This window comes from Anolis sagrei, chromosome X, assembly GCF_037176765.1.
Source record: "Anolis sagrei isolate rAnoSag1 chromosome X, rAnoSag1.mat, whole genome shotgun sequence".
NCBI lineage: Eukaryota > Metazoa > Chordata > Lepidosauria > Squamata > Dactyloidae > Anolis > Anolis sagrei.
In genome coordinates, this window is record NC_090034.1 from 59494180 (window position 1) to 59510402 (window position 16223).

General features: G+C 44.6%; 1 protein-coding gene across 1 annotated transcript; it reads left to right on the forward strand.

Moving 5' to 3' along the window:
* The first annotated feature begins 6750 nt into the window (after positions 1-6750).
* Positions 6751-14282, forward strand: KLF2 (KLF transcription factor 2). Its single transcript, XM_060784835.2, has 3 exons — positions 6751-6885; positions 11422-11956; positions 13768-14282. The coding sequence occupies exons 1-3, from the start codon at positions 6823-6825 to the stop codon at positions 13941-13943; spliced, it is 774 nt and encodes a 257-aa protein (XP_060640818.2). The 5' UTR covers positions 6751-6822; the 3' UTR covers positions 13944-14282.
* Positions 14283-16223: the final 1941 nt, after the last annotated feature.

A 16223-nucleotide genomic window follows, 5' to 3' on the forward strand; every position in this document is an offset into this window, starting at 1 on the left:
GCACTGGGTGCCGTGCCAAAAGATCTCCGCCGGCATTTGGAAATAATAAATATCGACAAAATCACGATCTGTCAACTGCAAAAGGCCACCTTACTTGGATCCGCACGCATCATTTGAAAATGCATCACACAGTCCTAGACGCTTGGGAAGTGTTCGACTTGTGATTTTTTGATACGAAATCCAGCATATAGATCTCGTTTGCTGTGACATACTGTGCTTTTGTGTCAGTAAAATAATAATAATAATAATAATAATAATAATAATAATAAAATTTCTAATACCAATAACAGATATATAGCCACTTTGGGTCTCCTTGTGGAGAACAAAGCAGGGTATAAACATAATAATAATGAACATTAAAAATAATAATAATTCCTAATACGAATAATGGATACATAGCTGCTTTGAGACTCTTTGTGGAAAGAAAAGCAGGGTAAAAGGTAAAGGTAAAGGTTGTCCCCTGACATAAAGTCCAGTCATGTCTGACTCTGGGGTGTGGTGCTCATCTCCATTTCTAAGCCGAAGAGCCGGCGTTGTCCGTAGACACCTCCAAGGTCATGTGGCCGGCATGACTGCATGGAGCGCCGTTACCTTCCCACCTGAGCGGTACCTATTGATCTACTCACATTTGCATGTGTTTCGAACTGCTAGGTTGGCAGAAGCTAGGGCTGACAGCGGAAGCTCACGCCGCTCCCCGGAATCGAACCTGCGACCTTTCAATCAACAAACTCAGCAGCTCAGTGCTTTAACCACTGCGCCACCGGGGGCTCCAAAAGCAGGGTATAAATATAATAATAATAATAATAATAATAATAATAATAATAATAATATTTTCTCATACTAATAATGGATACATAGCTGCTTTGAGCCTCCTTGTAGTAAGAAAAGCAAAGTATAAATAAACATAATAATAATTTCTAATACTAATAATTTCCTACTTTTCTTTCACTATATTGTTCCACCTCTTTTTATGAATATAGCATTTCTTTTGTGGTTAATAAAAAATTAATGAAAATAATAATAATGGATACATAGCCGCCTTGGGTTTCTGTGCGGAGAGAAAAGCAGGGTATAAACGAATATTGGCCTTGCCATTGGGCAGGATGGCCTTTGGGGGGCTGTGGGTTCTGCTCTCCCAAGACTGTGATTTCTATGATTCTCTGCCCACAAAGGGGGCTTTGAGGGGTTTCTCTCCTCTCCTAATGTTGTTCTCCAGTTTGCGGCGCGTGAGCAGGAAATGGCGCCAAGTGGGGCTTCCTGAGCGGCTGGAGAGGAAACACAGCCATGAGCGAGGAGGGGGGGCAGGCCCCAGTTAAAAATAACTTGGGTATATAAAGGCAACGGAGGATCCCAGCTCTGGCTTTGCATCGGCACTCAGTCTAAGCGAGGCCTGCTCAGCTAATTCGAATGGAAGGAACCAACCAAAGTATTAGGAAGCACTTTTCGGACAGCAAGAACCCTTCTGGGAGACAAGAATTGATGTTTTAATTAGGGAACCACAATACAATAAAATCAACAATAAACAAAAACTGAAAGGCTGTGTATAAAGGGAACTAAAAGTTTGGGAAACGATTGAAAGGGAGAAACAAAACTGGGTTGTATCAAGAGATCAGGAAGAAACGGGATTTGAAAACTTGTTGATTCAAAATATGATTATGACCTGACGTTATGGACGAACCCTCTCCTATAAGAAATATTGGTAAATAAGAGTCCCAGAACCTCTCAAGTAAACCTGGAGAAGCAGAACGCAGCCAAAGCCCCCTTTGTAGGCAGAGAATTGTACAATCATGTTATCATTATGATTACTATTATTATTACCCCGCTTTCCTCTCCATGAGACTCAAAGCAGCTCAAAGACAGACTCAAAGATCAATAATTATTTATACCGCTTTTTCTCTCCACAAGGAGACTCAAAATGACTATTAGAATGTATCATCATCATCATCATCATCATCATCATCATCATTACTGAATATACTCGAGTATAAGCTTAGTTTTTCAGCCCCTTTTTTAGGCTGAAAAAGCTCCCCTCGGCTTATACTCAAGTCAAGGTTATTTATTCTTTTACTCTGTTATTAGTATTATTTTATTACATTTATTATTTTACTCTATTATTATATTTACATTATTTTGCTCTATTATTATTCTCTTTATTATTTTGCTCTATTATTATTATTATTATTATTATTATTACATTTACAGTATTTTACCCTATTATTATTACATTTATTATCATCTATTTATTATTAGTAGTATTATTATTACATTTACAATGGAGCTCCCAGTGGCGGAGTGGGTTAAATCCCTGTGCCGGCAGGACTGAAGACCGACAGGTCGCAGGTTCGAATCCAGGGAGAGGCGGATGAGCTCCCTCTATCAGCTCCAGCTCCTCATACGGGGACATGAGAGAAGCTTCCCACAAGGATGATAAAAACATCAAATTATCCAGGTATCCCCTGGGCAATGTCCTTGCAGACGGCCAATTCTCTCACAACAGAAGCGACTTGCAGTTTCTCAAGTCGCTCCTGACACGACAAAAAAAATACATTTACAGTATTTTACCCTATTATTACTACTGTAGAGAAATGTTTATTATAAAGTGTTTATTATACTGTGTTTAAACTGTATTTATGTTTTACATTGGTTGCCATGGCCTAGCTGTGAGAGATAGGTTGCCATGGTGACAAGGCAGAAGAGGAGGTGGGCGGAGCTTAAGGAGAAAAAGGTTTGAAAGTGACAGTTAATTTTCAGTCAGGAGGATGAGACCCTGAGAGGAGGAGCAGAGTCAGATAGGACTCTGGGAAAGTAGCAGAGTCAAATAGGGACTCTGAGAAAGTAGTTTAGTCAGGAGGATGAGACCCTGAGAGGAGGAGCAGAGTCAGATAGGACTCTGGAAAAGTAGTTTAGTCAGGAGGAAGAGACCCTGAGAAGAGGAGCAGAGTCAGTTAGGGCTCTGTGTTGTGAAGCAGTGTAAATTCAGTTAGTTCTTAGTATTTGTGAATATTTCTTCAGCAAGGGAGCTGAAGGTGAAACCTCGTTAGATTGCTTGTGTTAAAAAGAATCTAACAGGAGGGGGTTTTAGGATCGCCAGTAGTGAAAGACTGGAGATCAGTGGTTTGACCCGGTATAGGACAAACAGTGTGAATATTCACAACAGGGAACACTGAAAATAATAAAGCACTTCACTGAAGAAGGAGTTTATAAGATTGTAACATCAGAAGCCTGAATGTATCTCAACCAAGCCATATTGTAACCATCAAGCTTGTGCCAAGTTCAACATCTCAATATTGCAACAATTACGCTTTGTTAACAATAAACTTGTTCTCTTTGTTATTTTAAACCTGCCTCCTCCATTGATTTTACGTTCGGTGCATTCCACTCTACCAAAGTTACCTCATAACCTAAATAGAGACTTCAATACCAGCGTCTCTATATATATAATGGTGGCAGTTTAATCTAGCAGTCTCGGAACTTCCTTACAATTTATGGTGGCATTAGGTGGATTAACATACGTCCTTACATAATTTTGGTGGTCCCATTTAGGTGACATTGGCACGTCTTTACAACTACATTTATTATTTTACTCTATTATTAGTTTTTATTGCATTTCATTATTTTACTCTATTATTTTTATTATATTTATTGTTTTAATAAGAACATTTACATTGAAGGAGCTTAGAATAATGGTTTAATAAGAGTTGGACAGTCTTATCTTACAGTTTTATGTAAATATTCAGAAACATTTAGCCTATTGATGCCTCAATTAGTGTAATTTTATTGGTATCTATTTTTATTTTGAAATTGATCCATAGTGGATGCTTTTCCCACCCTCGGCTTATACGCGAGTCAATACGTTTCCCCAGTTTTTTGTGATAAAATTAGGCGCCTCGACTTATATTCAGGTCGGCTTATAGTCGAGTATATACGGTATATTTATTTATGCCCCATTTTTTTCCTCCACAATGGAGACTCAAAGGAGCTATGTATCTATTATTATTATTATTATTATTATTATTATTATTATTATTATTATGGTAAAGGTAAAAGTTTCCTTGACATTAAGTCTAGTGTTGTCTGACATTGGGAGATGGAGCGCATCTCTATTTCGAGGCCGAAGAGCTGGTGTTATCCATAGACACCTCCAAAGTCATGTGACCAGCATGACTGCATGGAGCGCCATTACCTTACTGCCGAAGCGGTATCTATTGATCTACACACATTTGCATGTTTTCGAACGGCTAGGTTGGCAGAAGCTGGGGCTAACTGCACGAGCTCAGCCCACTCCCTGGATTCGAACCACCAACCTTTCGGTCAGCAAGTTCAGCAGCTCAGCGCTTTAACCTGTTGTGCCACCAGAGGCTCCATTATTAGTATTAGAATGTATTGTTGTTTTTGTTATTTATGCTCCACTTTTTTTCTCCACAAAGGAGACTCAAAGCAGTTTTGTTCATATTAGCATTATAATGTATTATTATTACTAGTCATCCCCTGCCATGTATTGCTGAGGCCCAGTCTATGTATATGTGTTTTGTGTGTATATATATGTTTATATGTGTGTGTGTATATTTGTGTATATGTGTATTTATGTGGTTGTGCGCATATGTTGTAATGTATTTTTTTTTTTGCTTTTTAAGTCTCTTCCTCTATGTTTTTCAGTGTTTTTATGAGTGATGGTCACTTGTTGGCCTGCTATGTGTATTGTATCCAAATTTGGTGTCAATTCGCCCAGTGGTTTTTGAGTTATGCTAATCCCACAAACAAACATACATTTTGGGTTGTTGTAGGTTTTTTCGGGCTATATGGCCATGTTCTAGAGGCAGTCTCTCCTAACCAACAGACTTCACTACATCTGAGGATGCTTGCCATAGATGCAGGCGAAATGTCAGGAGAGAATGCCTCTAGAACATGGCCATATAGCCCAAAAAAACCTACAACAACAGTGATTCTGGCCATGAAAGCCTTCGAAAAAGAACATACATTTTATTTATATATTATTATTATTATTATTATTATTATTATTATTATGTTTATTTATAGCCTACTTTTTTTCCTCCACAAAGGAGACTCAAAGTAGCTATATATCTATTATTAGTATTAGAATGTATTAATAATAATTTATACCTTTTTCCCTCCAAAGAAGACTCAAAGTAGCTATGTACCTATTATTAGTATTAGAATGTATTATTATTATGTTTATTTATACCCTGCTTTTTCCCTCCACAAAGAAGATTCAAAGAAGCTATGTATCTATTATTAGTATTATAATGTATTTTTAAACATTTATACCTCACTTTTTCCCTTCACAAAGGAGACTCAAAGCAGCTATGTACCTATTATTACTATTATAATGTATTATTATGTTTATTTATACCCCATTTTTTCCCTCCACAAAGCAGATATGTATCTATTATTAATATTATAATTTATTATTATTATTATTATTATTATTATTATTATTAAACTTATACCCACTTTTTCCCTCCACAAAGGAGATTCAAAGAGGCGATGTACCTATTAGTATTATAATGTAATATATTATTATAATTATGTTTATTTATACCTTGCCTTTTCCCACTACAAAGGAGACTCAAAGTGGCTATGTATCTATTATTAGTATTATTAGAATGTATTATTATTATTATTATTATTATTATTATTATTATTATGTTTACGTTTATTTACACCCTGCTTTTTCTCCCCACAAGGAGACTCAAAACAACTATTGGAATATGTTGTTGTTGTTACTATAATTATTATTTGAAACACAACAAGATTAGTACACAGCAAACAAGATCTGGCTGTTCTATTGGATCACACGTCAGACCATTTCCAAGTGTCTCGGACTGTGTGATATATCAGTGAATAATGCGTGCAGATCCGATAGGGTGGCCTTTTGCACCTGACAGATGGTCACACACACACACACACACACACACACACATTATATATTATATTATATTATATTATATTATATTATATTATATTATATTATATTTATACCGTGGAGCCCCCGGTGGCGCAGTGGGTTAAACCACTGAGCTGCTAAACTTAATGACCAAAAGGTCTCAGGTTCGAATCTGGAGAGTGATGTAAGCTTCCGCTGTCAGCCCCAGCTTCTGCCAACCTAGCAGTTCAAAAACATGCAAATGTGAATAGATCAATAGGTACTGCTCCTACGGGAAGGTAACAGTGCTCCATGCAGTCATGCTGGCCACATAACCTTGGAGGTGTCTACAGACAACGCTGGCTCTTCGGCTTAAAAATGGAGATGAGCACTACAACCCAGAGTCGGACACGACTGGACTTAATGTCAGGGGAAAACTTTTACCTTTACCTTATATTATTTTAATAACATTTAATGATTTAATTCTTTGAATAATTGTTGATATTTAATATTCAATTGGTATATTAGATTGGAGTTTTACATACACACACGCAAAAGCAGATGTCCACATTTTTTGTTTGGCTAGATGTGGTTTTCACATTCTACGTTAGGAAAATCTGGCTTTGTTTCGGTGCTATCTTTCTTATGTCACTTAATGCAAAGGCACGTCTTAGCCAGGGTCCTGAAAGGGGGCCCTGGAGCATGTGCAGACGGCCGGCTGGCTGGCCGGCCGAGGGAGCTTCTGCGCCCTCCTTTTATAGGGGAGCTAAATTTAGGCCGAGCAGCAGCAGCAGAATCAGGAGCACCTCCTCTCCTTCTTTCTGCTCACTTCCTGAGCTGCCTGTCATTGGCCTGAAGGCCGGCCTGGGCCGCCTTAAAAGGGGCTCCGAAAGGGAGACGCTCCAGACCGACTCCTTCCTTCTTTCACAGCTTCTACCATGGCCACCGCGAGCCTCCCCTCCTTCGCCTCCTTCTGCTGTGCTGCCGAAAGCCGATTTCAGGTCAGTCACCTAATGCCTCCCTCTTCACATGCTCAGGAGCACCCTGGTCCTGGTTCAAAGCCTGGGGGAGGGATGAGAGGTCACTGTAAACTCATATAACTGCATTGAACTGCATGATATGGTCATTGTAAACACATATACTTAAATGGGATGCATATGGTCATTGTAAACTCATATAACTGCATGATATGGTCATTGTAAACTCATATACCTGAATGGGATGCATGACATGGTCATTGTAAACTCATCTAACTACATGGGCCGCATGATACGATCATTGCAGACTCTTATAAGTGCATTGAATTGCATATGATTTTGTAAACTCATACTACTACATGCGCTACTTACGCTATATGGTCATTGTAGACACATAGAACTACATGGGCTGCATGACACAGTCACTGTACACTCATACAAGTGCATTGAACTGCATACGATTGTTGTAAACTCGTATTACTACATGGGCTACATACGCTATATGGTCATTGTAGACACATAGAACTACATGGGCTGCATGACACAGTCACTGTAGACTCATACAAGTGCATTGAACTGCATACGATTGTTGTAAACTCATATTACTATATGGGCTACATACGCTATATGGTCATTGTAGACACACAGAACATGGGCTGCATGATATGGTCATTGTAGACTCATATAACTACATGGGCTGCATGATTACTTTGATGATGCTTTTACTACATGGCATGGGGTTGGACTAGATGGCCCATGTGGTCTCTTGTAACTCTGTTCTTTACGGTAATTGTAGACTCATTACTTAGGCAATCCCTCATAGTCCGAGGATGATGGTCCTCCAAGTTCGGTGTCCTAGCGGTGGGTCCGTAGGTGGCCGTGGAGCCCTATTCTTGACCTGCATCTTCTCCCGCAGTGAGGGCATTGGTTTCCAGGTGTAAGGCAGTCTTGGCTTGACGCGCCTTCCTCTTGGCACGTTTCTCTTTTACACTCCATTCGTGCCTCTTCAAATTCTGCAGCACTGCTGGTCACAGCTGACCTCCAGCAGGAGCGCTCAAGGACCAAGACTTCCCAGTTCTCAGTGTCTATGCCAGAGTTTTTGACTCTGTAAACTCACATACGTGCATTGAACTGCACAATGTGATCATTGTAAACTCATTACTACATGGGCTGCACTATATTGTAATTGTAGACACATAGAACTACATGGGCTGCACGATGCAGTCATTATAGACTCATATAACTACATGGGCTGCATGATATGGTCATTGTATATACATAAGTGCATCGAACTGCATATAATAATAATAATAATAATAATAATAATAATAATAATACTTTATTTATACCCCACCACCATCTCCCCAAGGGGACTCGGGGCGGCTTACATGAGGCCAAGCCCAATAACACATCAGTAAAAACAAAACAGCAAGCAAATAAAACAGTACAATTAATATAACATATGGTCATTGTAAACTCATATAAGTGCATGGGCTGCATGATATGGTCATTGTAGACACATGTAAGTGCATTGAACTGCATGATGTGGTAATTAGACTCATCTAACTACATGGGCTGTATGACACAGTAATTGTAGACTCATATAAGTCCATGAGCTGCATGTAAGTGCATTGAACTGCATGATATGGTAATCGAAAACTCATATAAGTGCATGGACTGCATTATATGGTCATTATAAGCTCATATAAGTGCATAGACTGCATGGTACGGTCATTGTATACTCATGATATGGTCATTGTAAGCTCATATAAGTGCATGGGCTGCATGAGAGTTGAAAGTGGGTCCCTCTGTCAGTGCATAGAGGGGCAGGCTGGACTGCAAATCTCATCATCCCTGCGTCTTGTCGCTTTTGATCAAATCCTCTAGAATCCTAGAGCTGAAAGAATTCCTTCTTAAGGATCACATTACCTTTTCTGCTGCTGCATCCCACTCTTGCTCACGTTTCTGTTTTGCTTTTTAACGCAGCCCCAAACCACACTGGCCTTTTCTGCTGAAGCGCTATCCGCTTGGCTCATCACAGTGTACTCTGAATGTGCTTTTCCTGCAAAAGGGCAGGAGGGGGTTGGACTAGATGGGCTATGTGATCTCTAGGATTCATATGAATCAACTCTATGGTTCCTTCTCCAATTGATGCAGCCTAGTATTGCACTGGCCTTTTCTGCTGCCGCATTACGCTCATGGCTCAAGTTCAGGTTGAGGTCTAGGAGCCCTTCCACACAGCCAGATAACCCAGAATATCAAGGCAGAATAACCCACAATCTCTGCTTTGAACTGGGTGATCTGAGTCCACACTGCCACATATCCCAGTTCAAAGCAGATAATGTGGGATTTTATTCAGGAGCCCCCGGTGGCGCATTGGGTTAAACCCCTGTGTCGGCAGAACTGAAGACCGACAGGTCGCAGGTTCGAATCCGGGGAGAGGCGGATGAGCTCCCTCTATCAGCTCCAGCTCTTCATGCGGGGACATGAGAGAAGCCTCCCATAAGGATGATAAAAACATCAAATCATCCAGGCATCCCCTGGGCAACGTCCTTGCAGACGGCCAGTTCTCTCACACCAGAAGCGACTTGCTCCTGACACGACACAAAAAATAATAATTCAGCTGTGTGGAAGGGGCCTAGGAAAAACTACATGTAAGAGAGACTAGGCTCCCATGAATGCAGAATACACCTGCATTGGCCTTTTTAGCCCCTGCGTCACACACTTGGCTCAGGTTCAGCTTAATATGAGACACTGCATATGAGACACTGGACTCCTCTTGATGCAGCCTAGAACCGCATTGGCCTTTCTTGCTGCAGTGCCACCCTGTTGGCTCATCAGGGATGCTTTGAATGTGCTCTTCCTGCAAAATGGTTGGAGGGGGTTGGTCTAGATCAATGGTTCTTACCTGTGGGCTGTGGACCACGAGGCCAAAAATCTGATCTGCGAATCTCCTTCCTCTTTATTTTATTTCTGCTCCTTTCACGCTGCCTGCCACTACTTCCCTGTCACTGACCATGGCATATGTTCTGCATCAGAAACTAGAGCTGATGTGGTCTATCCAATGCAATTTTCTGAATCAGCATCCCAAACCGAATCTAAAGCTGACCAAACACTGATTCATAACCCTTTTGGTACTAATGTTGGACAGTGGCCCCTGGTTTAAAAAAAAAGGTTGGGAACCACTGGTCTATATGGTCCATGCAGTCTCTTCCAACTATTCTATGGTGGAATGCTTCTCTTTCTACTCTGGATGCAGCCAAGGATTGCATTGGCCTTTCCTGCTGTTGCGCCTCCCTCTTGGCTCAGGGGTTGTGCTCTTCTGCATAATGGCGGGAGGGGGCTGGACTAGATGGCCCATGGGGTGGCCTCTTCCAAAGCTGTATGCTTCCATTTCTCCTCTGGCTGCAGCCGAGGATCGTATTGGCCTTTTCTGCTGCAGCATCACGCTCTTGATTCAAATTCAGCTTGGTATATATAAGAGAGGCTAAATAGAAGAAAGACTAGGCTCCCACTAAAGCGGTATACAATTGCATTGGGCTCTTCCTACATCATGGCAGGAGGGGGTTGGTCTTGATTATAGAATCATAGAGTTGGAAGAGATCTCATGGGCCACCCAATCCAACCCCCTGCCAAGAAGCAGGAATATTGCATTCAAAGCACCCCTGACAGATGGCCATCCAGCCTGTTAAACTCTCTGTCCACACTCTGGGGCAGAGAGTTCCACTGCTGAACAGCTCTCACAGTCAGAAAGTTCTTCCTAGTGTTCAGATGGAATCTCCTTTCTTGTACTTTGAAGCCATTGTTCTGCGTCCTAGTCTCCTGGGAAGCAGAAAACAAGTTCGCTCCCTTCTCCCTCTCACATATTTATACATGGCTATCATGTCTCCTCTCAGGCTTCTCTTCTTCAGGCTAAACATGCCCAGCTCTTTAAGCCGCTCCTCAAAGGGCTTGTTCTCCAAACCTTTGATCATTTTAGTCGCCCTCCTCTGGACACATTCCAGCTTGTCAATATCTCTCTTCAATTGCGGTGGCCAGAATCGGACACAATATTCCAGGTGTGGTCTAACCAAGGCAGAATAGAGGGGTAGCATGTCTTCCCTGAACTTAGACACTATACTATTGATGCAGGCCAAAATACCATTGGCTTTTCTTGCCCCCACAGTGGTTCTTAATCTGTGTGCAGTGGCCCACAGGACAAAAATCTAGTCCGTGATCCTCCTTCCTCAATCCTCAGAACTGGATTGGCCTTTCCTGCTGCAGCGCCACCCTCTTGGCTCATCACAGTGTACTTTGTGTTCTTCCTGCATAATGGCAGGAGAGGGTTCGACTAGATGGGTAATAGGATGTGTTTCAAGATTGTATGCTTCTCCTTCTCTTCCGTCCGAGGACGGCATCGGCCTTTTTTGCTGCGGCACCATCCTCTTGGCTCATCAGGGGTGCTTTGACTGAGCTCATCATGGCAGGAGGGGGGTGGGCTAGATGGCCCATGGGGTGGTCTCTTCCAAGGCTTTCTTGCTCTTGATTGACGCCCTTGCCTCTCTTTTCTTTCCTCTACAGCCAGATCCCGCTTCACTCTGGCCCTGCGCTCTAGAGGCCCGGCTGCCCCCGGAAGAGGAAGCCCGTTGTCATGATGAAGAGGAGGACGGGGACTTGAACTCGGTGCTGGAGCTGATCCTCTCTATGGGGGGCGGAGGGGGCTTCTACCCGGACGAGGCGAGCCCACCCCCTCCGCGCCCTTCCTGCTGCGCCCTGGAGGCGCCCTTCTTCCCCTTCGAGGCCCCTCCGCCGGCGGCAGCGCCCTTCCTCCCCGCGCACGGCCAGGCCTTCGTCCACGACAGCCCGGAAGTGCAGGGCCGCTTCTTCTTCGTGAGGCCTGCGCCCTCGCCCACCCCGCCCTCGAGTCCTGAGGCGCACTGTGCGGCCTTCGGGGCCTTCCAGGATCCGTCACCATCGCCGCCGGAGCCCAAGCCGAGGCGAGGCCGCCGCGCCTGGCCCCGCAAGCGCCCCGCCGCCCACTCCTGCTCCTATGCCGGCTGCGGAAAGACCTACACCAAGAGCTCCCACCTCAAGGCCCACCTGCGCACGCACACCGGTGAGCGCATGCGCGGGCCCGCCACAGCCTGCTGCACATGCTCAGAACAGCTAGGTTGTTTTCCTGCGCATGCTCAGAACAAGCCCGAGAGAAAGGCGCTTCTTGCGTGCGCATACTCAGAACGACCTTGTTGGGAGGAAGCTTGAGTCCCTCTGCGTATATAAACCCGAGAGAAAGGCCTAGCTGAGGGCCTGCTTCAGCCTCCCCGCGCATACTCAGAACAGCTTGGTTGGGAAGCCTGGGTCCCACTACGCATGTTCAGGACAGTGTCCAACTGAAGCGGAGGGAGAGAGAGTCCCTTAAGTGAGCCAGGGTCCCACTACGCATGCTCAAAACAGCTTGGTTGGGAAGCCTGGGTTCCACTACGCATGCTCAGAACAGTGCCCAACTGAGGCGGAGGGAGAGAGAGCCCCTTAAGTGAGCCTGGGTCCCACTACGCATGCTCAGAACAGTGCCCAACTGAAGCGGAGGGAGAGAGAGAGCCCCTTAAGTGAGCCAGGGTTTCACTACGCATGCTCAGAACAGCTTGGTTGGAAAGCCTGGGTCCCACTACGTAGGCTCAGAACAGTGCCCAACTGAAGCGGAGGGAGAGCCCATTAAGTGAGCCAGGGTCCCACTACGCATGCTTAGAACAGCTTGGTTGGGACGCCTGGGTCCCACTACGCATGCTCAGAACAGTGCCCAACTGAACGGGAGGGAGAGAGCCCCTTAAGTGAGTCAGGGTCCCACTACGCATGCTCACAACAGGTTGGTTGGGAAGCCTGGGTCCCACTACGCATGCTCACAACAGCTTGGTTGGAACGCCTGGGTCCCATTACGCATGCTCAGAACAGTGCCCAACTGAAGCGGAGGGAGAAAGAGCCCCTTAAGTGAGCCAGGGTCCCACTACGCATGCTCAGAACAGTGCCTAGCTGAAACGAAGCGGGAGAGAGCCCCTTAAGTTAGCCAGAGTCCCACTACGCATGCTCACAACAGCTTGGTTGGGAAGCCTGGGTCCCACTACGCATGCTCAGAACAGTGCCCAACTGAAGCGGAGGGAAAAAGAGCCCCTTAAGTGAGTCAGGATCCTACTACGCATGCTCACAAGAGTGCCTAGCTGAAGCGGAGGGGGAGAGAGCGCCTTAAGTGAGCCTGGGTCCCACTACGCATGCTCAGAACAGTGCCTAACTGAAGCGAAGGGAGAGAGCCCCTTAGTGAGCCTGGGGCCCACTACGCATGCTCAGAACAGTGCCTAACAAGCGAAGGGAGAGAGCCCCTTAGTGAGCCTGGGTCCCACTACGCATGCTCAGAACAGTGCCTAACTGAAGCGAAGGGAGAGAGCCCCTTAAGTGAGCCTGGGTCCCACTACGCATGTTCAAAACAGCTTGGGTCCCACTACGCATGCTCAGAACAGTGCCTGGCTGAAGCAGAAGGAGAGCTAACCCCTAGGAGCCTGGTTCCCACTATGTATGCTCAACTGTTTTATAATTTGAAATGTTATATTTATTATTTGTATGTATAATGAGGCATTGAATTTTGCCATAATCTGTAAGCCGCTCTGAGTCCCCTTTGGCGTGAGAAGAGCGGAGTATAAATAAAATAAATAAAATAAAATAAATAAAATAATCCCTGTGCATACTCAGAACAGTGTTTGGCTGGAGCAGAGAGGGAGATAGGCCTTAGCCTTTGCTCATACTCAGAACACTGGGGGGGAGGGGGGGGAGCCTGGGTCGCTATACGCATGCTCAGATCAGGTCTGAGTGAAAAGGAAAAGGGGAGGCCTATTTTTGATGCACACTGACCTTTTTTTCCCCCGCCCTCCTCTTTCACAGGTGAGAAGCCTTACCACTGCAACTGGGAAGGCTGCGGTTGGAAGTTTGCCCGTTCCGATGAGTTGACCCGCCATTACCGGAAGCACACCGGGCACCGGCCCTTCCCTTGCCCGCTCTGCGACCGCGCTTTCTCCCGTTCGGACCATCTGGCCCTCCACATGAAGAGGCACCTTTAAGGGAGCGGACAGCCGGAAGTACGGCAACCAGTCGCACACGGGGACCGGAAGTACGGCACCCATAGACACACGGGGACCAGAAGTGCGCCTTCTGGGGTCCCTTTGAAAATGACAATGCACACAGAAGCAATCAAACGGCGCTCTTGATGTCAAAAGAAGCGGGAAAACAAGCCAAGCATGCGACGATGTGTGCCTGCACTGTATAGAGAGAGAATGTGATGTTTTTATATATATTGTACATAGTGAGAAAAGCCTGGGAGACAAAAATGGGCCTGTTTTGCAGCCCATTCCTTTTTATTATTATTTTATATAAATAAAATTGAAAATATATTAAAAGAAGAGACTTTTTTTTGGCAATCACAAACCGGAGGACAGTCTAATCCTGTGTCTCTCAGCCTTCTGAATGCCGCGACCTCTTAATATTTATTAATATTTATTTACGGTATTTATATTTTGACCTTCTCACCCCACAGGGGACTCAGGACAGATTACAATGTACATATACAAGGCAAACATTCAATGCCACAGACACACAACATATATAGACAGACACATAGAGGCTATTTAACATTCCAGCTTTTTCATGAGGGTAATTTGGCCACCAGGGGAGCTGTCGCTTCATAGTCCATTTGTGACACTGATGAAGTATTCCTCATTCTTTGCATGCTTGCTGGAGATTTTTATGGTGTTGAAAATTAGCCTCCCTGCATAAGTGGTACCTAAATTTCCTACTTGACAGATGCAACTGTCTTTCGGGCTGTAAAGGTTGACAGCAAGCTACACAAATTGGTCGGAAGCTCACTCCGACCTGGACTGGCTTCAAACTCATGATCTTTTGGTCAGTAGTGATCTTAATGCAGCTGACTCCCAGCCAGCTGTGCCACAGTCCTGGTGCAGTTCCTCATGCTGTGGTGACCCCCAACCATAACATTACTTGTGTTCATGTAAATATCTGGTATGCAGGATTTATTTTCATTCACTGGAACAAATTGGGCACAAATACATGATACATCAAATTTGAATACTGGTGGGGTTCCGGGGGGATTGATTTTGTCATTTGGGAGTTGTCGTTGCTGGGATTTATAGTTCACCTACAATCAAAGAGCATTTTGAACTCCACCAACGAGAGAATTGGGCCAAACTTCCCACACAGAACTCCCATGAGCAACAGGAAACACTGGAAGGGTTTGGTGGGCGTTGACCTTGAGTTTGGGAGTTGTAGTTCACCTACATCCAGAGAGTACTGTGGACTCAAACTATGATGGATCTGGACCAAATTTGGCAGAATACTCAATATGCACAAATGTGAACACTGGTGGAGTTTGGGGAAAATAGACCTTGACTTTACAATCAAAGAGCCCCTTGAACTCCAATGATAGAATTGGGTCAAACTTTCCACACAGAACCCCCATGCCTTGAAGGGAATCACTGATGCGAGCCTCCCTCCAGCCTTGTACGCTCTTTCTGCGCACACACACCACACTGCCATGCACCGAGTACACCTGCTTTCCCCTCCCTGCTTGGAGTCTCAGAAACAGCCCTCCCCTTGTCTGAGAGGTCGGCCAATCACAGGGGAGGAGGGCTTTTAGTGGGAGGATTCACAGTCTGTTTCCAAAAAGAAAGAGAAGGACAGGCAGATCTTCAGCCTTCTCTGCCAAAGGGGTTCTGAAGATCATCAGAAATATATATTTTGTGATGGTCTTTGGTGACCCCTCTGAAACCCCCTCATGACCCCCACAGAGGTCCCGGCGCCCAGGTTGAGAAACGTTGGTCGAAGCCCGCCCGACAGATGGCCACCCGGCCTCTGCTTATAATAAACTGATCACAGAATCTTATTCCAGGGAGGAATATACAAACATCCAAAGAAAGAGACTCCACTGCATCCATTATCTACCTAATAGCTTGGGGATCTGGCAGTGCCCAGGTGATTTGAAAAAGGCAGTTTGTTTTGGGGGTGTCAGGTATTATCAGTAGGGTATGGGTGAACTACAATGCCCAGAATCGGGGGTCAATCCTCCCCAAATCCTACCAGTATTCAAAGTTGGCCACTTTGGGTCTGTGCGCCAAGTTTGGTCCAGATACATTGTCATCTGGATTCTCTGGATAAGGGAGAATGACAACTTCCAGATTCCCAAAACCCTGCCAGTACTCACAGTTAGCCATGTTGGGTCTGTATGCCAAGTTTGGTCCAGATCTGTCAATGGTCCCAGTCCATTGTCAATGAAGGTCATTTTCTCTGGATGAAGGTGAACTATAACTCCATTACCTCCAAACTTCTTC

Bases quoted from the DNA above. Each gene is read 5' to 3' on its own strand.
- KLF2 (XM_060784835.2), top strand. From the start codon at position 6,823: ATGGCCACCGCGAGCCTCCCCTCCTTCGCCTCCTTCTGCTGTGCTGCC. The intron at 6,886-11,421 runs GTCAGTCACCTA...TTTCCTCTACAG, and splicing joins CTGCCGAAAGCCGATTTCAG to CCAGATCCCGCTTCACTCTG. The intron at 11,957-13,767 runs GTGAGCGCATGC...CCTCTTTCACAG, and splicing joins CCACCTGCGCACGCACACCG to GTGAGAAGCCTTACCACTGC.